Here is a 23,502-nt window from a genome sequence, read left to right on the forward strand (position 1 = left end):
GGGGGGGGGGGGGGGGGGGGGGGGACAAAAATGGTAGAATATTTTCACTAAAATAAATGTCTGAAGAAACAAAATAGCAATCAATTCTAGGATTCGGCGATGCATAACTCAAAAATAAATGAGAAAAGTTAATTGGGCATTGGTTGCCCAATGCATTTAAACTCTTGCTGTGAACACGTGATTCACACTCGGCCAGGTCATGTTTTCTGACAAAAAAAATTCAAAAAGCGGTGGGTACTTAAATCCTGCAAAAGAAATGCGTTTAGCACTATTTAGTAGCTACACACGTTATCCGCTCAGTCCATGCGAAACAAATCGTGTGAACAACAATTTTCAACAATCGGTGTGCCTTGTTTCATTTTACTTTCTCTTTTGTTTCCTCCCCATTCCAAGAGGTGCAGAATATAAATTCATCATCTCTATGTTCCTTCTTCACTCCTTCCTGCTGTTCTCACCAACATCCGAACTCCCTCTCTATCCCACCACTCTGATATAGATCCTACAATTTCCCTCTCTTGCAACCCCATTATTATGGACCTTGCCACCATTTTTGCCCCATCAAGTGACAACTCTCGCATCCCCAACTGTTTTCCTTCCCTTGCCACTAACCCCTCTAATGGCAATCCCTTCCACAGTCCAACTTCAAAGGCTGCTATAGCATCTCTTGAAAACATAAAAGTAAACTCTTCATTTCTAGAAAAAGATCCAATTAGTTGTTGCCAAATTTGCAAAAGTGAGTTTGTGTTAGATCTAGAACTTAAGATGCTTCCATGTAAGCATGTGTACCATTCAGAATGCATTTTGCAATGGTTAGAGACAAAGAACACATGCCCAGTTTGTCAATTCCAGCTGCCAACAGAGGAGGATGAGGATTATGATTTGCAGGGGTTGCCAAGAGGTGAGAATTTTATAGGGACAATAATTGCAGAGGAATTGTTGAATGGTGAAGAGGAGACAGAGGAAGACTTGATGCATTTTCATGATCCACCGACACCTGTTTCGGTGATGCCTAGGTATCGTCGATTGCCAAGAGGTGAGAATTTTATAAGTACAATAATTTCAGAAGAATCGTTGAATGATGAGGAGGACTTGTTGCCTCTGGATCCACCGAGACCTGCTGCGGTGAGGCCTAATCTCACCATGATGAATGACTGGTTGCCAGGAGGTGAGAATTTTATAGGGGAAGAATTGTTGGATGATGAGTACTTCATGCATTTTCAGGATCCATCGACTCCCATTGTGATGATGCCTAATCTCACCATGATGAATGATTGGTGGCTTGATTTTACCATGGTAGACCATTTGAGGAGTCAGAGCAGCGACACTCTGGCCCTGACAAGTGTCAGTGTGAGTTTCAGTGAGATTATGAATTGTCTACTCATTAGCTTCCATCAGCTTGTGATGGACACTGAGTTTGAAAGCATGGATCTTGAAAGCGTGGATCTTTTGGTGTCAATGGCGAACATTGGTGAGAATGATTATGGTGTTGGAGTAATGGCCAATGTGAATGGTTAATAGTGGTAGTGCTCTGGAGATGAAGGGGATTCACTGTAAGATCTTGAAGTTGGCAAGGTTTGTATTTTGTTCCAACAGAACCTAAGTATGATTTGCTGTATTTTGCAGATGATATTCTATACTTGTGCTTTAATTTTGCAGTGAAATAGTTGACTGTCTAATAGGTCTGTGGACTATGGGTGAATAGCTAAAGTTTCTGAATGAAATATATATCATGTCATTGCTTGAAACAGGATGTGATATTGATCTAATCATTAAGGCTTGGTGTAGATGTCCACATCTTGGTTTTACTGTTACCTGTAATATGAGTTATGCTGTTAAAATTCACCCATTCTTAGTCTAATTGGTATATTTCCCTTCCTTTTAAAGATTTGATCCTGAATGTTATCATAATATCATGTTAAGGTCCTAACTTGTCATGTTCCTTCCTGTCATTCAATGGCTTGAGCACAACTCAACTTGGAAAATGCTTACTTACACCCTAGGTATACATAGCCTCGTACACCCTAACCCTATCAACAACATTAGGTCCCTTTGTATAGAAGTTATATAGTCGTGTTTATTTAGGGCTGCTGTAATAAGTTATTGTTAATTGTTTCAAGGCTTTAGTGATTGTTAATTCATTTATTGTGTATGCATTAGTTCATTGTTTGTATTACATTCTATATTTATTGTATCAAGCAAAAAGGCATATGTGCGCGCACATGCATACTAATGTACTAATGAGTGAAGCACTCCATCTTTGGGTTATTATATGCATGCTATTTTTACATGATCTTGTGATTCTTCTGATAAGTATTTGAAATAAGACAGATTGATAACTCTTCGGGGGGCTGTATAAATCCTCTCCCCTAGATTCCGCAAGACACAGTAGCCTTTCACACTGGGAATAAATAATTTTAACAACCTTCAAACCAACACTCGTGCTTTATAAATTTTCTGGGGTTGTTTGTCTTGGAACAATTTGCTATTCTAGTTCTGTAATCATATAGTTATATATACTCAGTTGTTGAAAATCACATTAGATTGTATGGATATGTGTTGAGAGTTGTGCTTGAGCACATTTCCCTGCCTTTTCATGTTGGTACTGCACCAAAATGCAAGGTTGGGTTGTTGAACTGACATATAAGCCTCAATTTGTGCTAACCGTGAATTGGTTATGTTATGAACCTATTTCATTACCATAGAAGGATGCTTCTATTCTTTTATGCTATCAGGAACTTCACATGGCAGTAACGTATTCTTCACCTGTGAGTGCTGCAACATGAAACATTCTTATCTTGTTCTAATTATGGTTTAAAAGCTGTTTCTGTCTCTTTGCACTTGCCTAAGGCAATTATGCAAGAGTATATGCTTTATTTCACATTGCTGCCATAGAAACTATGACACTACAGATTATATGCCTCTATCACATTTATCAGGTATCTGTATGCCATTGATCTCAGGCCCTAATTTAACTTATTTTTCATCTTCATTGTATGTGCAGATGGAGTATTGCTGCGATTAGGACTTGTTAGAAGGAATAAAGTTCAACCTGCGCATCTGACGAATTGTAGATCTAGCATGGATGTTTCATGTTTGTAAAAATTTCCGAAGCATAAACATTAAAATCCATTCCCCGTCCCCCCTTCTTCCCAAACCCCCTACCCTTGCCTTTGCTTCTGATCTGCATGTGAAGGCTGGTTTGTGAGTTTCTTTAGGCTGTAAGTGACTTGTATAATCGTCTTTGTCCTGACGAATTTGGTTATAATTGCTAATAAATGAACGCTTTCTATATCTTCATATTTTTTATTTGGGTGATATTCTGTCTTGGTGCATTGGTTTCTATGCAAATATGGTATGTAGTGCTTGTGATCATGGCTTGTGGCCGCCATTGTGCATTGCTGCTTGTTTTAGAACCATTATGTTGGTCTATAGTTTCTAGTTTTCTACTTTCTACGCAACGATTGTAATGCTCATATTTGAGTAATGCTCAAAGGATCTAGCATTCTAGCTTTCTTGGTCCATCATGAGGTAAATCGACTTTGTTCAACGTTGAAATCCACACCCAACGTAGAGAGCCCAATTCCAAATTATTTGTGCCTTTGCAGGGGGGCTTTGATTCCCTTTGAACCTCACCCTGTTGCTGAAAAACAACTCTAAAGTACAGCGCGCCAACCGCTAATTATTTAATTTGTCATATACTTAGAAGTTTTCTTTCCGGTATAGGGTAGGACGATGACAGTTAGTAGTTTATAAATAACGTCATTGGCTTCCAGCCATTTTAGCTATAGTCAAGCAAGCAATCTAGTCATTACACGCTTCTCATGTGATCGTTCATAATTAATAAGCTTTTGCCGCCAACTTTTTTTTTTTTTTTTTTTTTCGTTCTTTTAAGGGGTGTATTGGGTAAATCTTACTCTTGTCATCTTGTGTAATAACTTATAAATATACTAAGAAGACTCTATGCGACAAGTTCAACTAAAAAAATGTTGGCAAAAATCAAACTTACCCCAACTCTTTTAGTACATTAGGCAGGTTTATACTGTACGATTTTAAAATTATTAATGCAGTGCACCTAATTTGACGCACCATCACTTACCTAATAAATAAATCATTTATCACCATTCAAACAATACATATAATTATTTTATGATTAAAATTAGGGAAAATTGCACTTTTTTCCCTATGTTATGTGCATATAGCATTTTTTCCCCCTGTGTTATTAAAGTGGCACTTTTTCCCCCTGAAATGTTAAATTGTCATTGTTACCCTTAAAAATAATTATTTCATTTATTTTTCTTCTCCAACAAATTATTATTTATATGTATGGATGATCACGATTCGGTTCGAACCTAACCAAACACTGTAGCAATCATATCGAAATAGTATGGACGGTTCTGGTTACGATTCAGAACCAAAAAATTTAAAATTAAATAATTGTTAAACCGTGAACCGGAACTTAACTACAGTCATATATAGTGAAAATAATCAAACACTTATTTTGATAAATCGGTACGGTTCGGTTCCAATTTCGATTTTAAACCGCCAATCAAAACTTATGTATTTATTTACTAAGTATTTATTTTTATAATTTTATTTCTTATTTAAAAATAGTCTAAATTTAACAATTATTTTATTTTTTTTTTCGGTTCTGAATCGTAATCGTAACCGTCTATACTATTTAAGTTCAATTGCTACAGTGTTCGATTAGGATCGTATCGAACCGTGATCTTCCATACATATTAGTAACAATTGATTGGAGAATAAAAATAAATGAAATAGTTATTTTAAGGACAAAAATGTCAATTTAACATTACAAGAGAGAAAACTATCACTTTTAAAATAACTGATGGGGAAAAACTGCCACTTTAATAACACAGGGAGAAAAAATGCTATAAACATATAACATATGGAGAAAAAATGTCATTTTCCCTTAAAATTATTAGGCCATATATACTATACTATATTTGGGTGCTCGAAATAAGCACGCAAAACAGAATTAAAGTTGGTTGGTTGAGCCTAATAAGGGGCCCCTTTTGATGAACAAATCAATCAAGATATGTACAAGCAAAGAAACGAGGCGTTTTACAGGCAACTTTAAAGTTGAGTGTGGATTTTAGTGTATGCATACATAATAATTGAAAAGAAAGAAAAATGGATAAATTATTTTTCATTTGCTTAAAATATTTTTTTTTTTAAATTATGAAATTTTGATTAATTAAACTTACAACAATATATAATATATGAGAAAATTTGAAATGGCATTAGTGTATAAGTGATATACACCAACAGAGCACCACAACACACCACCTTATTAGAAAAATTTAAAGTCAATTTTGATTTGGTCCTTATTAATGAGGCAACCTGTTGTAATATTTCGTTGGTGTATAACACTATAACACATACACTAACGATGGATAAAATATTCTCATAATAAATTATCAAAAAAAAAATTCTCCAATATTGAAAATGTTGTCTACTACTAACAATTTTGTAAATACAATTATTTACACAAATTACACCACATATTTTTTTGTTGGGTGACGAGGGGAAGTCTCGGACAACATCATACTTTAATTTTTTTTTAAAAAAAATTATTTATAGTAATATGTATGATACAATTTCAACATTATAGAATTTATCATAAATTATATACTAAACAAACAAATAATAAGAATTGAACTCCTAACCAACCATACCTCATCCATTTGTCCACCACTTTCGGGACTAGTCTATCTCTTTTTTTAGTACAGTCTATTTCTTTTAATTCCATTAAAGTTATTCCATTAAAGTTAATTAGTAGAACACGTTCATTTTGTTTCTCGTCATTACCAATGTACACTCCCAATATAAGTTATGAACAATCTTATATAATTTATGGGTACGTATAAAATTCTGTTACGCCCACTTTTAACTTCTTTCAAGTTTCCCAATAAATATTGATTAGGATTTTTATTAGAATTCAATTTCACAGTGTGAAAAGCATGAATTTCCTTTTCATGGTTTCTAGATGATGAGGGAAACAATGCATCTATATATCATATGGTCTTATCATATTCTAGATCTTTGTCTTGAATTGCCAAGAAAATGTTATTGTGACTTTAGCTGACTGGCACCATTTGTTTTATATAGTATAATTTTTTGAATTATATTTCTACGTAATTTTCCCTTGCAAGAAACGTGCTGCACCAGATGTTCACACGCAACTTAACTAATTGTTAAACAATCCTTACTTTCTGTTTCCTTTGCCTTTTTCCATTAGCCTCCGGAGAAAATTGTGCACTAAAGACGCCAAAATTTCATCTACAAATCCTCCCTTACTAATTAAGCCCAATAAACATTGCCAAAGAAAAAAAACATTAATCAATAATTTAAGACAGCTAGTAAACAGAATTTGAATTAATTTTACCGTGATAGATATATTAAATTTTGTACAAAATGTAATACTCCGTATTTATTTGTCCCATAACTTATTTCAAGCTTCAAATACAAACATTTATAATCAATGTTTGGTTATACTACACTTACATGTTTCAATGAGACAATTATTCTTTTTGATTAGTTAAATATTAATTAGAGAACCTAAATTTGATCATCTCGCAATAAAAATGCATATGTTTAGGTTTGAATGTTTGATTTGGCTAATAATTAATGTTTAATAGACAAACAAAAATTTTCAAATACTTCCTTCCAAAAAATTGAATTCTAAACACCAAAAGTCCACCCGTTCCGCCCCCACAGAATATCTGAAAATATATAAATCACGGTAATTCAGTTAAATACAAGGCTAGATATTTACTTACTACGCACAAAAAATCCCTTACTTTGAAAGGTTGCTTACACACGATTGCTGTGAGACTCGATAGCTGATTTTTCTTCTTTCACAACATTCTTGTAAAAGTTATCACATGATAAAGTCCGACTAAGATGCAGTATGTTCCTACCAAGTAATTAAATTCTAGATTCCACGTGTCAATTGTTGAAGTGGGGTAGCATGGGAATTGAAACTCCATACTGCAAATCAAGCTATGATCTCTCTCCGGTCGGCCTCTATATATAAACGCGTTATGTGAATGCATTATCCATCCTTCATCCTCAATCCTCATCATCTTTTGGTGTTCCAATCACAACCTCTCAATATTTTTCTTCATTTTATTTCTCAGAAATCAATAGATCGAAAATGGAGTTTGACGAAGACATGTTGGTGAAGGTGGGGCTCTTCCTCCTAGTTCAAGCTCTGGTTTACTTCATCCTATCCAAGTCTTCCGCCGTCTTCTCCGACGCGCCGCCGGCGAGATCCTTCAGCTTCAAGAGGGCGCGCACCCTCAGCATCCGCCGCATGATGGCGGCGCTCGCCGACTTGCCGGCCGGCGGCGAGCCCTATTATCCTATTCCTCCCAAGGACTTCGCCTCATCATCATCCACATCTTTCAAGGACAGTACTGATGAGCTTGAACGCAATAGTTAATTCTTGGTCTGATTTAGGGATTTTTAAAAAAAATATTCATTTGTTCTTCAATAATTGGATTGATATATAGATTATGTTTTCTGATTTATTTTATATACTTTTTTTTTTTCCGTTTATGTGTAAATTTAAGATGTAAAATTGTACTGTATAGTGGCAGGTACTATAGTCGGTTGTGGATTACATAAACTTTTACAAGTTTTAGGGTGTGTTTGGTCGATAGGTTAATTATAAGGAATGAGTATCAATGTATTGTTATTGTTTAGTTGACCCTGGATCGTTAAACGGACGGAGAGAAAGACCCTGTAAATTAACCCTAAAAAAATTATTTAGTTGACAAGGTTTTAGAACATTATTATGAGTTTTGATTATCTCTTAATTGCAAATTTTATTCTATAATAAAATATGAGTTTCATTCTCTTCCTCCTTAGTCGCTTTTCCAACTAATAATAATAATTTTCATTTCACCTTACTACTAAATATGCAAAATATTTTCACTGAGAGTATCCATACCAATGATTTATTTAGGAATTTTGAAATAGTGATAGATGATGTGGAGGGAAAAGAATGATTTAGTTCAACTATAAAAACGAATTTTTAGAACAATGATTGGGTCAGAGAGAAGAATGAGAGCTTGGGCGCACACATCAAACGCTCACTAGGCGCGTGCATGCCCGTTTATTTCAACAATTTCTTTACAGATTGCGTCAATTTTGCAACACTTTTTTTTTTCCTTTTTATTATTATTTTTTATCTCTTTCTCCTCTCAAATTATCTTTCCTAATCACACTTACAAAAACTCATCAAAAACTACAAAAAAAAAAAAAAAAAAACCCTACTATTACCGATGCTCTAATACCATTACCATTACCAAGCATTTGATACTCATTCCGATTTCGATTTCTATGTGCAAACCAAACACACCCTTAGATTTCATAAAAAATGCTACGGTATAGTAGTAAGTAATATTCACTCACTTTCAAGAGTGGTACAACTTTCATATCAAATTATTATAATATAATAATAAATATAAGGCAAAAGGGTCAAATAGGCTCATGTACTATCATTGATTGTTCATCTAGCACCATGAACTAAAATATGGTCCATCTAGGTCATTATGCTCCTAATTATTTTTCATCTAGCATTTTTAACCTATTTCTAACAAGTAACCCATCTAATTTGATGACATGGAAAAATAAAATTAGAGAAAATAATGACATGTTATTTATATGGATGTTTTGGATGATTTCTACCATATTTCATTAATGAAAAAAATAATAATTTATTGCAATGAAATAGGGTAGAAATCAAAATTGTTATATAAAGTTTTAACTACATTAGTGTATGTATAGCGGGGTATTCACTATCGTTCGGCAATGAGATTTCATGGAAATCGATATATGGAAATTAAATTATTTTGATAATAACTTAAGATATATTGTATTGGGTAAATTTTATTTTATTTTAAAAATAAATTAATATTTTTGGATTTTTGAATAATTGAATAACTTAAGATATTGTATTTTTGGATGATTTCTTAGAAAGAAATAGGCAGAAATCAAAGCTGTTATATAAAGTTTCAACTACAGTGTACTGTGTACGTATAGCAGAGTGTACTGTATATGTATAGCGGGGTATTCAGTGTTGTTCGACAATGAGATTCCATGAAAATTGATATATAAAAATTAAATTATTTTTTAAAAATAATAATAAAATTTACCCAATATAATATCTTAAGTTATTATATTTAATTTTAATATATTGATTTTCATGTAATTTAATTGCCGAACAACTTTGAATATCCCACTATACATACACAGTCGTGCAGTACACTGTAATTAAAACATTATATATCAACTTTGATTTCTACCCTATTTCATTGCAAGAAATCACTTTTTCCATTAATGAAATAGGGTAAAATCATCCAAAACATTCATATAAATAACATGTCATCATTTTTTATTATTTTATTTTTCCATGTCAATAAATTAGATGGGTTACTTGTTAGAAATGGGCTAAAAATGCTAGATGAAAAATAATTAGGAGTATAATGACTTAGATGGACCATATTTTAGTTCATGATGCTGGATGAACAATCAGTGTTAGTACATGGGTCTATTTGATCCTTTTGCCTAAATATATAAAAAAAAAAAAAGTACAAAAGGTTTCAATGAATAAAAAAAAATCCACATAGCCTTGTTAGGAGAAAACTTTCAATGATAAATCTAACATTGGTGTCACGGGTATAGAGATAAATGCAATGATAAATTTAACCTTGGTGCCACGGGTATGGAGATAAAGGCAATGATAAATTTAACCTTGGCGTCACGGGTATGGAGATAAAGGCAATAGAGGTCACGATTGATAGGCAATAGATTTATTGTTTTCTCACCACCTCTAACTAAACGATTTCGTTCATTATATATATTTATACAAAGAAAAGTTTTCTCACAATTTTAGAGTTCAATTCAATTTTCATTCTCTTATAAATGAGCAAGTATTTATACTACTTCTAGGCTTCTAGCACACATTGGTTGACCATTGGGTCATCATAAGCATAATACACCATTATGATCTAAATGTAATCATGACTTAAAACTTGATTGTCTATCGCACTTTTTTTGTAAGTGCATAATATCGAAGAGTAATTGCGAGTGTCCATTCTTGTTGTCAAGCCGTACATAATTGACTTCCCACCTAAATATGAGTTTGATCACTTTTGTAACAATCAATAATAAGATCGCTAGGCTGTGTTTTATTGGTTCATCGTATAACATATATTCGATCATATACAATTAAAAGTTTAGCTAAATACTTTTGTTGCTCAGATGACACATCTATGACTATCTTTTGAGGAATATCACATAATCAAATTTTAGTGGCGGAATATTGACAAAAAAGTCTATTTTAGAACCCCTAATTATCAATATTTTCTTTCCATGAGAAAGTTATTTAGGCTTTTTATTGTTTGGAAAAAAAAAGGGGTCAAAGTGTCCCCATTTTAACGCACTGCAATTTTGAAAGTCAAATCGATCAAAAGGGCACCCGGAGACAGAGGCCACGACAGTATTGGAATTTTCTTTTATCAAATATATTTCTGGCGAGCCAGCCGCTCTTTCAGGAAAGGCCAAAGCCACCCCGTTTATTAGTCTCTGCTCTCTCTCTCTCTCAGATCTCTCCCAATACACCTAATCTCTCCCAGCGTCTCTCTAGGTAAGCTTTGGTTCGTATTATACTTCGCATAATTGAACAATGGTTGAACTTCCTGCTAATTTGCAAACGATTTTTACTCAATTAATTGCTAATTGATTTTTAGTTTCATTTGTTTCACTTGCTCCAATCTATTTCGGTTTAAGTGAACGGTTGATTTTTTGCGTATCGTTGTATGTATGGATTCGCGTGAAATTAATGTTATGTGCTGGTGAAGTTGTTGATTTGTGAGAATCTACGTGGATTTTACGCTGTTTCAGTGGTATATCGATTGCTAGCAATGGTGTTCTACCGAAGCGTTTCTCTACTGTCAAAGTTGCGATCTCGAGCTGTAAGTCACACTATATCAGTTGTGTGCGTGTTTGTGAGCTTATTTGGTTTGATACTTTAGTGTTTTCTACTGATTTCCATGGCTTGGCATGCATTCGTATTTGAATCTTAGGTTCAGCAGCCTAACCTTAGCAATTCGGTGCGCTGGCTCCAAGTTCAGACCTCATCTGATCTGGTAAGTGTCGTTATGATGCATAGTGTGGATCAGGGGGCATGCTGCCTTGTTGCAGCTCCTATTTGATTTTTAGAAGTTTGCATGCTGTAATGTTATTTGGAAAGGAATTGAGCAGACATTGAAGCATTGCCTTGCTCACCTGCAAATCATAAACATGTTTGTTTTTAAAATTTTTTACTATTGCGCTTGTGCATGAACTTGGTGCTGTGTGGATTTTGGTAATCTAATATTATTTGAATAATTGAATCTATGCTCATACCATTGTTGCCTTTCTTTAAACAGGACCTCCGTTCTCAGCTTCAGGAATTGATTCCAGAACAACAGGTATGTTATGACTCATGATTTCACTGTAACAGTTCTACTATTGCTATTCCAACCATACCTCTTTATCTTCTTGCAAGTTCAAAGAAATTCAGATTTTTGCATTTTTCCAATTGTGCCTGGATGGATACATAATTTCCTTGACTGAAAAGTTTGACACGTATGTGCATGCATGTGCTCCAGCTTCTTCTGTCTGAAATGTGTGCTCTTCAGCTATTAATATGGTGTAGTATTTTGTTCACTTGACCATACCTCTTAATTCCTTGTTCTCTGATTTTTGTTTCAGGAGCGCCTCAAGAAAATCAAGTCACAGCATGGAAAGGTTCAACTTGGAAACATCACAGTAGATATGGTAAAGATTTCTTTAGCTATTTTTATTAATGGAATAACTTTAGCTATTTTACTAATAGAAGAAATGTAGAATTATATGTCTTAAAGGAATGTGTATGGTAAATCCTGATTGAGTTTTGTCATCCCTTTGAAGGTAATTGGTGGTATGAGAGGAATGACTGGATTATTGTGGGAAACCTCATTACTTGACCCAGATGAGGTATGTGCTATTATGTGATACTATGATTTCTCTGAGTTGAAGCTGTTTCAGGCTGATCAATTCTCTGTTCTCTGCATCCTTTTCTCAATTCTACCAGGGAATCCGCTTTAGGGGATTGTCTATACCTGAATGCCAGAAGTTACTACCTGGTGCAAAGCTTGGTGGAGAGCCAATGCCTGAAGGTCTGCTGTGGCTTCTCCTAACAGGAAAGGTAAGACATTGTGGCAAATTGATAAAAATGAAAGCATTATTGCCCTGCCAATTTGGAGGGAGTAAGGGAAAGCCTTAATCATGTTCATATCTACTTTTTGGACAGTGGCCCTTCGTTTTTCTTCTTTTCATGAATTTATTCTTGCTTCTTGAAGACTGTCATGGCCAGGCTTTTGGAAAATTCTCTTAATCTCTTTTCCTTTGTTATTGGCTCTACAGGTGCCGTCAAAGGCACAAGTGGATTCCTTATCTCAAGAATTGAGCAGTCGTGCTACTGTTCCAGGTTTTGTGTCTTTCAATATCTCAAATTTCTTTTCACTCTTTTTCTTTAGTATCTCATGTTGATGTCTGTACTATTGGAATGACCTATGTTCTTTTGGGATAAATTATTGTTTCTTATTTCCTTCCAGCTTCTGTGATTATCAGAGTAGTTATGTTCATTTATTTAACATTTTTCTTTTAAAACTTGTTGTGTGCATCAATTTAGAAAGTTGAAATGTTAAAGCTTTCTTAAGTTTATCATCAGAATGCAACAATATTTATGTAATCCTCTTCTCTCTGGTTTCAGACCATGTGTATAAAACCATTGATGCCTTACCTGTTACGGCTCACCCAATGACTCAATTTGCAACTGGTGTCATGGCTCTTCAGGTCAAATATCAACTACTTCGTACTATGTTCCTACTTCTCTTTTGAATATCCAATTTAATTTTGAAGGTTGAATTGTTACGCTGAACATGCTTGATTGGTGTGACTTCCCTGCATAGTCAAAAAGATGGCAATACCTTTTTCTTTCTTCCTTCATATGATCACTCTGTTAAAGTTCTTTTTTTTTTTCCTCTTTCAGGTTAACAGTGAATTTCAGAAGGCATATGAAAAGGGGATTCACAAGTCGAAGTGAGCTTTCACTTCCCAAATTTCTGATTAGAGAATTTTGTCCAATTTTTTAAAGCACTTACACGTACTTTTTTTTTTTAGGCTCTGGGAACCAACATATGAGGACTCCCTCAGTTTGATTGCTCAAGTTCCAATTGTAGCTTCCTATGTATATCGCAGGTTAGATGGCTGTATATAGCATTCATAATTTATATTAGTTATTGTCTTCTTCTCCTCTTCATGTGTACCTGTCCTCTCACAGGAAAGAAAGGATAAATCTTCTTATTGTGCTTTGAAGTATCATGATGTCTGATCAACTATTCTAATTGCTTCTTTTATTATGTTTCACTTAAACGTTGTTTACTCTTGTGAAGGATGTACAAGAATGCCCAAATTATAGCAAAAGACGACAACTTGGATTATGGTGCAAATTTTGCACACATGTTAGGTTATGACAGCCCTGCTGTACATGAACTTATGAGGCTCTATATTACCATCCATAGGTGGGCAATACTACTTAGTTTGATATCTGATATGTTTGGTTGATCTGGATTTTATAGTAGGACACATCTAACTATCCCCTGCCTTGCAGTGATCACGAAGGTGGGAATGTTAGTGCTCACACTGGTCACCTGGTAAGTTATACTATTTGGGGGTTATAAAAATCACATATTTTTGGACTTGTTTATCAATTCTTATGTGGAGTTTGTAATATGCTTATATGTCTGACAGTTACATGCAGACTCTGAATGTATGCCCTAGTGTTATTTATTTCCCTTATATCACCTTCCTTTGACTACTTGCTTTTGGTACTCACTGATTAATTGCTTGATCAGGTGGCCAGTGCTCTTTCAGATCCTTACCTCTCATTTGCAGCTGCATTGAATGGTCTAGCCGGCCCCCTCCATGGTTTGGCTAATCAGGTGATTTCACTGTTCCCTTTAATGTTCATTATATTTCTTTGTTTTTGTAATGCATTAACATTTTTACACCTGCAAGATGATTCATTGCTTATATTGTGCTTACTTGTTTGTAATTATGACAGGAAGTGTTATTATGGATCAAATCTGTTGTAGAGGAGTGTGGGGAGAACATATCCAAAGAGCAGCTAAAGGATTATGTCTGGAAAACCTTAAACAGCGGCAAGGTAATTTACTTTTGACAATTTTTGTTCTGGTGTTCAAATGTTTTTTGTATCCTATTTTCTTGATCTTTAAGCGAAGGCTTACTACTCTCAAGTGGTCATGTTCTCATCGTTTCATAAGCCAATTAGCTGGAACCACCACCATCTATTGTCTGCCTTGCGTATTTCTACTTAGCATTGTCATAATTTTGCTCCTTGATCACTTTTCTTTTGTTTCAAAAGAGTGGACCACATCCTCTCCCCATAGTTGTGCATTCTTGGGTGTTGGGAACAGGGTTTGTGATTTTAAGGGTATCTATTTTACAAGGTCAAAACTGATTAATATCTTTTCTGGTGCACTTCTTTAAATGCAGGTTGTACCTGGATTTGGGCATGGAGTTCTGCGCAAGACCGACCCTAGATACACTTGCCAAAGAGAATTTGCATTGAAGCACTTACCTGAAGATCCATTGTTTCAACTGGTTATAACTTAAGCCTTAATACTGCCGTATCCCTGTGTTGTTTTGTTATTCTTATATGATCTAACTAATGTGTTATCTGATGTGTATTTTTCTTTTGCAGGTTTCAAAGCTTTATGAAGTCGTTCCTCCTATCCTTACAGAACTTGGCAAGGTAAGCTGCTATACATGTGATACTTGTTTTTTGCTTCAACCTACATTTGTAGATTAATTTAGTGGTTTTAAGAATATATTTCTTTTGTTGACTTCATTGGCAATGCCAAAGAATTTTAATACTTAATAATAGCATTGAGCTTTGCTAGTGCTTGAAATCTGAGATGCATGTATCATTTCCCTTTTCCATGTGCTGAAAAATATTCTGATAGCCATTTAATTTTGTTATTGCATGCTAATAAAATTATTGTGCTTTTGTCCAGTCTGAAGTGCATCTTGTAGATATTATTGTTCTGATATTGAGATCACAAAGCTCTGCCTATTATCAAATTAATTTATTATTATTAGTGTTCTGAACACGGATGTTATGAAGGGGCTTTATCAGATTGAATAATGAGTTTCGACTTTACAGGTCAAAAACCCATGGCCAAATGTTGATGCGCACAGTGGGGTGTTATTGAACCATTACGGTTTATCTGAAGCAAGGTATATTCCATATTTCTTTCCTTCATAAAATTGTTCAGGCTTGTAAAATGATTCAGGCAAAATTGATAAGCTCTTTTGACTTAATTTTCTACAGATATTATACAGTCCTCTTTGGTGTATCTAGAGCTATTGGCATTTGCTCACAGGTAAATCTCCACTACTAGCCCCTCCTCCCACCTCTTCTCCAATAGTATCTGCACTGTAACTCTTATCCTTGTAAATCAGCATTGAGAAACTGATAACAGTCTACCGTTTTATTCAGCTGATATGGGACCGAGCTCTTGGATTGCCATTGGAGAGGCCGAAGAGTGTAACCATGGAGTGGCTTGAAAATTACTGCAAGAAAGCTGCTGGTGCTTGAATTTTTCACTTGAGTATAGAATTCTGTATTAATTTCTTAATAATAACTCCTTGGCAAAAAGCGGCCGAAAACTTTTCAAGGGGGCGGTTGAAGTCTTGAAGATGATCTTTTTAGTTCTTTAGCTAGATTTTACCTGTGTTGCCATAGGTGTTCTGCCATTGCCCCCAATTTTTTACTTCAGTTGTTGCCAGCATTTTGAAACCTTTTTACTGATTCAGCATCCTGAGGCTGTTGTCTTACGAGCTGAAATAAGCATTGTACCATTATAGTGCAAATATAAAAATGATTGTTTTTTTCCCCTTTCAGTTGTTTAGGGCATCGATACCACTTGCAGTATGTTTAGTTCCTGAGAATAAAAAACATTGACAGACGGGGGGAGGATTTATTCTCAAGAATGTAATTCACAAAACATACATACGTCCAATTTATTAGTTGAAATTTGTGCCGCACACAATCGACGCTTTATGTCACAAAAATAATCCAATTTATTAAGAAAACCAACGAATTGAAATAATATTTTTACTTTTTTACTACAAACTACTTGGAATGCTTCCCATTGGCTTCCTGATTATCATCACCAACCGGAGCTGTAAAATTCCTCCGCTCATCTGAACTGGCAGTAATAACAGGCATCCATAGATCAGCAGTGCTGCTTAAGAGAGATTGGACCTGTGGATCAGCAGCCATGGCTGAGGAAACCATCTCATCTACGTGATCCAGCTTTGACGATAACTTATCCAACTCCTCAGCAATCTCCATCTAATTGGACAGATGTAATGTTCCCAAGTCAGGCATAAACCCGAGGGAAGATGGATATACTGCAAATTTGACTAGAGAGTCGGGACTCACCTCATCAAGAAGATGTGCTGATTTCGAAGGGACTTTTGTAATTTCCATCCCTAAGGCCTGTATCTTGGCACGTAACTCCACTTCCTCTTGATTAGATAGTGACTCAACCTGAAAAGTGTTTGTTAAAATGTTGCTTCCCTTTGACTAAAATTCGTACACATAACACATGCAGCAACACCTTTGGGAGAGTCCCCTTTCTAAATGGAATCCAACTAAGACTCGGTTGAATTAGTCCGGATACAGATATTGGTGCAATACGAACAAAAAAAAAAAAAAAAACTATAATTAATCATTGCAATTAAAGAATGTAAATACATGTCCTATTTGATTGGTAAATAAGACCACTAGCATTGGCCATTCTAATTCCCAAGCAAGGTGCCCCTCTTTCCAATAACCAGGCCAATTAACATCAAAACTCATTTTCCTTTAAGCTCGTAAACAGAACCAACAACATAAATCATATATCAAATTAGAAAACAAACTCCAAGGCCAGAACAATGCTAACACCAAATCTCAGCACACGCTAATATTCATTTTTCACACCGCATGCCAAATCCATCCGCATCATTTGCCATCAGGAAATTCACCCCACAACAGACATTTCCCAAGGTTCATTCACAAATACCTTCCATCCTAGAGGTGATATTAGCTTGGGAAGAAAATGAGAAGCTTCTAGTTGGCTGAAAGCCTGAAACAATGATCACTTGCTCAGGAGAAAGAGTCCAGGATCAAAAGACACCCATTTTAAGTCATAGTTTATATACCGATTTATATGCCCTATGGCCCCTACCTACCAAACCTCAAGAAATCCAGTCGTCAATCCCTAAACCCAAAAGCAAAACAAAAATGCAATAAGGGTAGTGTAGCCTTATCACCTTATGCAAGAAGGAAATGACAACAATAAAGCATTTCCCATAGTCAACTATTATGCTGTTTCATGCTACATTGCTACCTATCCTGAACAATCTACATCTAAGATATTCCTTCCAATATCAGGGTTTGGATATGGAAAGGCTGGACAATGGAGCCATATACATAGTAAATCTACAATGTTAACATTTCCAATTTACACCACAAATTCAGCAGCTAAGGATTCAAACATTATTACTATGAAAGTTTTGCCTGCCATAGCACCTTCTTTCATGCTAGCAATCTGTCCAAATTCATCCTGGACCTCTGACCTCGATAGCATAAAATTTGGATGTTTCTAAAGTCCCCTAATCACACTGACCGGTTTGGTGGAAATTCATATTTAGCATAGTAATTTAACCATTTAATCTATAAAAGCTCAATCTAAGAACATCGAACATCATTGGCATTTAGCAATAATGAATGAGGAAATCTTTTCCATCATATATCAAGGAAAATGATCTTGAACAACGAAATTAAATAAAAAAAAAATTAGAAAGAGATCCAGGATTTTATGATCTACCATGAATTACCTCAAAACTACAGAAAACGATGAAAGACGAAGAAAATTCATAGATTTTCAGCAATATATATGTATGTATGTGTCTGACATACCTGCTGGAGAAGATTTGTTAAGAGACCAAAGAGTTGAGCATCAGCCGTCGCTGTTGACGGCGCCGATGGTGGCGGAAACTTTCCTTCTTCGGCCATTCCCGGAGATACTGCAGCAACCAAACGTGGCCTTGATATCAGGAGTTATTATTATTATTTATCTTTTACAGTTATACGGAGTAAAATTATACGGAGTACAAAATTTTATTTATAATAATCTGCCATAAATGTTAGCCCAATTTGAGGCCCATTCCCTAATTGCCAATGGGCTGAAACCGATGTACTCCTTTAGTATTTTGGGTTCAAAAGTATAGCCGCAAAAAGCGGATTTTGATATTTTGAGCTCATATTTTAGCGGACTTTTTATCTCGTCACGCTCAACCCGCGGGCTTAGTACGTAACAATGACGCACCATGCACTACTTTTTTTGAGTACTACTGACTCTGTTACAATGAAGTATCGAACTCATTCGCGTCATCTATGTGAAACTCCACTGAGGCTCGAACCCACTCCTATCATCCATATGGAAGTGTAAACCGGGACATCGGGTGCCACTAGACCACAAGGTCTTTGGCATCTAATAAGTTGTTGAACCATTATGATTTACTTTTTCACAATTTTGTCAGACTAGAGTGTAAGAGTCATTTGCCTTTGTGGGCAAGAAACTAAAAGGAAACCGTGTGCATGCCATGCAATAAAGTCAAAGATGAGCTGATAAAGAAAGGAAGACCTGCCAGTAACTTACTTACTTTAGAATATGATTTCCTCATATGTCTCTTTCTAACATGTTCCAACAAACAAATGTCTCTTTCTAATTTCACTTTTGCTACGCAACGATAAGGTTAATGGATAATAATATGCACCATTAATTGCGTGTATTCCATTCACTTTGATGATTTGATCTGTGTATGTGTTATCTAAGTGATAACATTACAATTTCTTTTAAAATATTGTCTCAAATCTAAACTTTATAAATACAATACCAAATAAAGTATTATCTTGTATTAAATTTTAACAAAAGTTAAAAATAAATCTTGAATGCGTTGAGATTTCTAATCAAAATAGTGCATTTTGATGTATGGGATTTTATAATATTAAAAGTGCACTATGTACTATATACTATAGATAAAAGAGAATAGTGACATTTTTGTAGATTTTTTTTTTTTTTGCTAAAATACAACTCGAGACATGTGTGTGGCGGCATTTTACTAAAAGAGAATAGTGGCATTTGGGATTTTTTGGTCAGTATTATACTTAATTTTTTTTATGTATGAAATGACGGATCTAGTCAACCCGATAAATTAGTACGTAAATATGGTGTTTGTTGAAGTTGAATAATATGAGACTGTATATGGTCTGCTAATATTATTAACTTAAGGTGTTAAGAAGATTTGAGTACATCAATTACTATTTACTCTGGACATGACAAAGTAACCATACAAAATTACAAATATTAAGAGTTATATGTGTCTGATACAATCATCAAGCCAACGGTTCAAATGACGACAACGTACTTTACGCGCAAACATTAATAAATGTTGGTAATAATGGTGTAGCATGCTTACCAAGCTTCAACTTTTGGGTTTAGGCTAATACTCTAGCCAATTAGATGCTTCAACTTTTGGGTTTAGGCTAATACTCTAAGCAATTTGGGTTTAGGCTAATACTCTAAGCAATTTGGGTTTAGGCTTATACTCTAAGCAATTAGATTTGGGTTTAGGCTATTACTCTAGGCAATTAGATTTAGGGATGATAATAGAGCAGGGGCCAAAGACCTTGTGGTTTAGTGGTACCCGGTGTCCTGATTAACACTCCCACATGAATGATGGGAGTGGGTTCGAGCTTCAGTGGAGGCAACTGTTGACTCTCTTTGTGTTTCAGTAGGTCCTCTCTTTCCCCGTCTCTCTTTGTGTTCTCTTTGTGTTTCAGTAGGTTGAGGGGAGTTTCCCCGCAAGTATTTTTTGTAGACAAGATAATTCATGCTCCAGACAAATTAATAGTTTAATATAATTTTTAATATTTAAGTAAAATAATTTAAATATTCAATTATTAATTTAAAGTATAGTACTTAAGCCTTTAATTCGCCTTTTAACTTCACACACACAATTTAAATATTCAATTATTAATTTAAAGTATAGTACTTAAGCCTTTAATTCGCCTTTTAACTTCACACACACATATAGGTTCATATGCGGCTACTGTTTTCTGTGTGGTCGTGCAACTTTTCACCACTATGTATGCACAAATACAACATCAAATGTTCATAAAAAGTTGCTGTATATGTGGGTAAATATGATTCTCGTCAAAAAATCATGAATTCGATTCATTCCTATACGTTTTTAGAATATAGAATAAAGTAAAAATGAGATTTACACTCTTCAATAGTCACCATAAATTTTCATTATCCATAAAAAGTCATAAAAGTTGGCTAGGCTCCTAAGTACACGCGTAAATAACGTAATTCATTGCTGTTGTTGTCGCCTCGCAATACAATGGTAATGGGTGCATCAGTGCATGCATGGAGCCATGGAAACTTATTTATTGGAATTATTCCTTACTTTGTTGTGCAGCAAACATGCAAATATTCTCTCTCTCTCTCTAAAAAAATCATGTAAGTATATATATATATATATATGCTCTATATTTGGTAGTGTTATACAAATAAAAAATACTTCTATATACTCCTAAAATCATACTCCGAATTTTTACTCCCACTTGTGTTAAAATTTGATTGAAGGAAGAAAAAAAATAATGGATAAATATTATGACCCCCTACTAAATTAAGTAATCAAAGCATGACATGTCATAGGGAATAAAAAATGATACTCGCTCTGTCCCATTTTACCTGTCTTATTTACTATTCATTGGTCAAACCAACTCTTTCTTCTTTGCTTATTTTTTTTAGTAATTTTTTATTATTTTTAAATTTAATTTTTGTGTTTAATAGTACTTTTAATGTAGTTTCTAAATATATAAATTTTATATATTAATGCTAAACTTAATATTATGAAAAATTGGATTAAAAATTACTTCAGTCAAGCATCGTTAAACGAACCAGACAACCATTTTGGGACGGAGGTAGTAGTATAATTTGGGAGTTCATATAGAATTACTTTATACAAATACAAATAAAAATTAGTAAAGTATGTACTTATTTATTAAGCACTTTCTGAATTTAATTAACTATAGAACTACTCGAACACATCTAAACTCGATATAATGATACTTATACTGATCTCATATCCATTTAACACTACTCACATGTACCCAAACTCGTCCTAGTCAACATTATATTGTTTAATATATTATTTAAAAAAGATAAGATTTTTACATATTTTTGTCTTACATATAATTGATTATATAAATTTGCTCAATGCAAAAGAAATTTTCATAAGAAGTGTATAAAGCAATACAACAAAATAATCATATATAAATGCATTATATAAAAAATAATATAGACATATTTATATATTAAAATGGATATTGAGTACCACTTCACCAGCCTGAATGTCGTAGCAAACTGACAAGCGTGTTTTCCACATGGTCGGACAGGATATCAAATTCACCATTATCAACATGAATTTGCTTCTATATTATTTGAGAAATTAATTAGGTTGATAATGTGAAATTAAGAAGATGTTGTGCCGTGAAATAATCACTATCATAAAAGTGAATTTGCCGCTATCAATGCAGGCTCACAATAACGGCGTCACCCTTGAAAATTAACACAACAATCCTCATCTCTGTGCACCTAGAGTAGGGATTAGAACGTACATGGCTTTTAAGAAAGATGACAAAGGATACATCAGACAATGTTTGTGTATGTCTGAACTCTATAATATATCATCTAAATAGTAGAGGTCAAATGATTATGACCACATACCACCTACCAAATATTGACCACTTCACTAAAATTTCCATTGATTTGCATTTTTCCACACTGGCTACATATACTCTATACTATTTTACTCGAATTCTACCCAACTTGATTCCGATCAAACCCGAGTAGCCACTACTCATGTTACTAAATTTAATAGTATTATTTAAAATAATTAACAACTTTGAGAATAATTTACAATTATACAATAATAAAGTAAATATAATGTCTAAGTTATCACAACAACAAATTAATTATACATACATATTTTTATTTCTATTAAAGCTTTACAAATATTTGTAATGTGATTTATCTTTTTTATATAATTTGTGATATTATTATAAGATTACTGAGTGCACATTCTTAAACAGTGAAAAACAAAAAATTTCTTAACATGGATAATTAAAAAATTAATTTAATAATTAATAATTATTGTGTTGCGCTAAAAAGATACGGAGTATTTTTACTTTAAATAATAAAATTGGCAAAACGTCTTCTTCACAATCTTCATCAAAACGCTTGGTGGTAACATTTATATGAAACCAACGTGGCATGTCAGAGTAATTTAATCAAAACGTTAGGTACCTGTCCCGCGTTTTCCTTCTCAATTTCTCATTTCATGATTCCATTTCCGCTCACTTTATTAGTTGTTACCTCATCACCATTATTATTCATTTATTTATTTTTGATAACTCAACTTTCTTTTCGGACCATACTAAATCTCATGAATTCACCTACTTTATTGGCTAGACTAGATAAAGGGGAGGGAGGTGGATTGGTTATTATTATTTTTTAATAAATTAAATTAAATGTTTATTCTCTTTGTTTCATTTTACCTATTATGTTTATTATTTATTGGTCAAATAGACTCTTTATTATTTGTTTATTTTTCTTTAATATTTTTTTTACCTATTTTTAAAATTGATTTTTGATGTTTAATAGTCTTTTAATATAATTTTTAAGTATATAAATTTTGTATATTAATACTAAACTTTTTAATATTAGGAAAAATTGAATCAATAATAATTTCAGTCAAACATCTTAACTAAACCAAGCACATATAATGAGACGGAGGGAGTAATATTTAAATTGATAAGGAATAAAAATAATAAAAATTGTTTAATGGTTAACATCTACATCAGTGATTAATGTGAAAATATGTCATGTTTTACTCAATTGTAAGAATTTGACTTGGTGAGAGAGTCAATTATAGTTTTTAAAAAAGTTTAATGACTCAATTATATTTTCGTGTATAGCTCACGAGTCACAACTAATTTGACCTTTATTCATTTTTTTTTTTGAAATCCTTTTTATTCATTTTTAAACAAGATAAATTTTGTTTTTTTTTTTTCATGAAGTAAAATGATAAAATTATCTGTTAATTTTTTTAAAATTAATTATGCAATAAAGTTTTAGTTAAATAATTAGCGAATCATAATGTGACACATGAATATATCAAAATTTGTAGAGTCGAATATTCAAGTAATTAAGGAGAGTTAGTGGAATGAGACTAGTAGAA

General features: G+C 33.8%; 5 protein-coding genes across 5 annotated transcripts in view; 4 read left to right on the forward strand and 1 right to left on the reverse strand.

The window, feature by feature from the left end:
- Window positions 1–3,295, forward strand: part of LOC116016605 (E3 ubiquitin-protein ligase RING1-like) — a 7,648-nt gene extending 4,353 nt beyond the window's left edge. The window contains exon 2 of the mRNA XM_031256948.1: window positions 3,002–3,295. The gene's annotated coding sequence lies outside the window, so the exon portion shown is untranslated. The remainder of the gene's footprint in view (window positions 1–3,001) is intronic.
- LOC116016606 (E3 ubiquitin-protein ligase ATL42-like) lies at window positions 32–2,993 on the forward strand. The gene has a single exon (XM_031256949.1). It carries the CDS (start codon window positions 532–534, stop codon window positions 1,513–1,515), a length of 984 nt encoding a protein of 327 aa, XP_031112809.1. The 5' UTR covers window positions 32–531; the 3' UTR covers window positions 1,516–2,993.
- A 3,775-nt stretch (window positions 3,296–7,070) lies between the features above and the next one.
- Window positions 7,071–7,833, forward strand: LOC116017242. Its single transcript, XM_031257789.1, has one exon. The coding sequence runs from the start codon at window positions 7,178–7,180 to the stop codon at window positions 7,463–7,465; it is 288 nt and encodes a 95-aa protein (XP_031113649.1). The 5' UTR covers window positions 7,071–7,177; the 3' UTR covers window positions 7,466–7,833.
- A 2,696-nt stretch (window positions 7,834–10,529) lies between these two features.
- On the forward strand, window positions 10,530–16,041 carry LOC116016694 (citrate synthase, mitochondrial). The gene is made up of 20 exons (XM_031257067.1): window positions 10,530–10,675; window positions 10,933–11,003; window positions 11,115–11,177; window positions 11,460–11,501; window positions 11,785–11,850; window positions 11,983–12,048; window positions 12,146–12,259; window positions 12,478–12,541; window positions 12,827–12,909; window positions 13,106–13,155; window positions 13,237–13,314; window positions 13,509–13,637; window positions 13,727–13,769; window positions 13,971–14,057; window positions 14,180–14,281; window positions 14,632–14,739; window positions 14,840–14,890; window positions 15,302–15,375; window positions 15,470–15,521; window positions 15,638–16,041. Exons 2-20 carry the CDS (start codon window positions 10,953–10,955, stop codon window positions 15,734–15,736), a joined length of 1,422 nt encoding a protein of 473 aa, XP_031112927.1. The 5' UTR covers window positions 10,530–10,675; window positions 10,933–10,952; the 3' UTR covers window positions 15,737–16,041.
- Window positions 16,042–16,098: 57 nt separating this feature from the next.
- Window positions 16,099–18,259, reverse strand: LOC116016695. Its single transcript, XM_031257068.1, has 3 exons — window positions 18,110–18,259; window positions 16,586–16,693; window positions 16,099–16,495 (listed from the first exon to the last, which is right to left on the reverse strand). Exons 1-3 carry the CDS (start codon window positions 18,203–18,205, stop codon window positions 16,274–16,276), a joined length of 426 nt encoding a protein of 141 aa, XP_031112928.1. The 5' UTR covers window positions 18,206–18,259; the 3' UTR covers window positions 16,099–16,273.
- Between the last annotated feature and the right edge of the window lie 5,243 nt (window positions 18,260–23,502).

This window comes from Ipomoea triloba, chromosome 4 (assembly GCF_003576645.1).
Source record: "Ipomoea triloba cultivar NCNSP0323 chromosome 4, ASM357664v1".
Taxonomy (NCBI): Eukaryota; Viridiplantae; Streptophyta; class Magnoliopsida; order Solanales; family Convolvulaceae; genus Ipomoea; species Ipomoea triloba.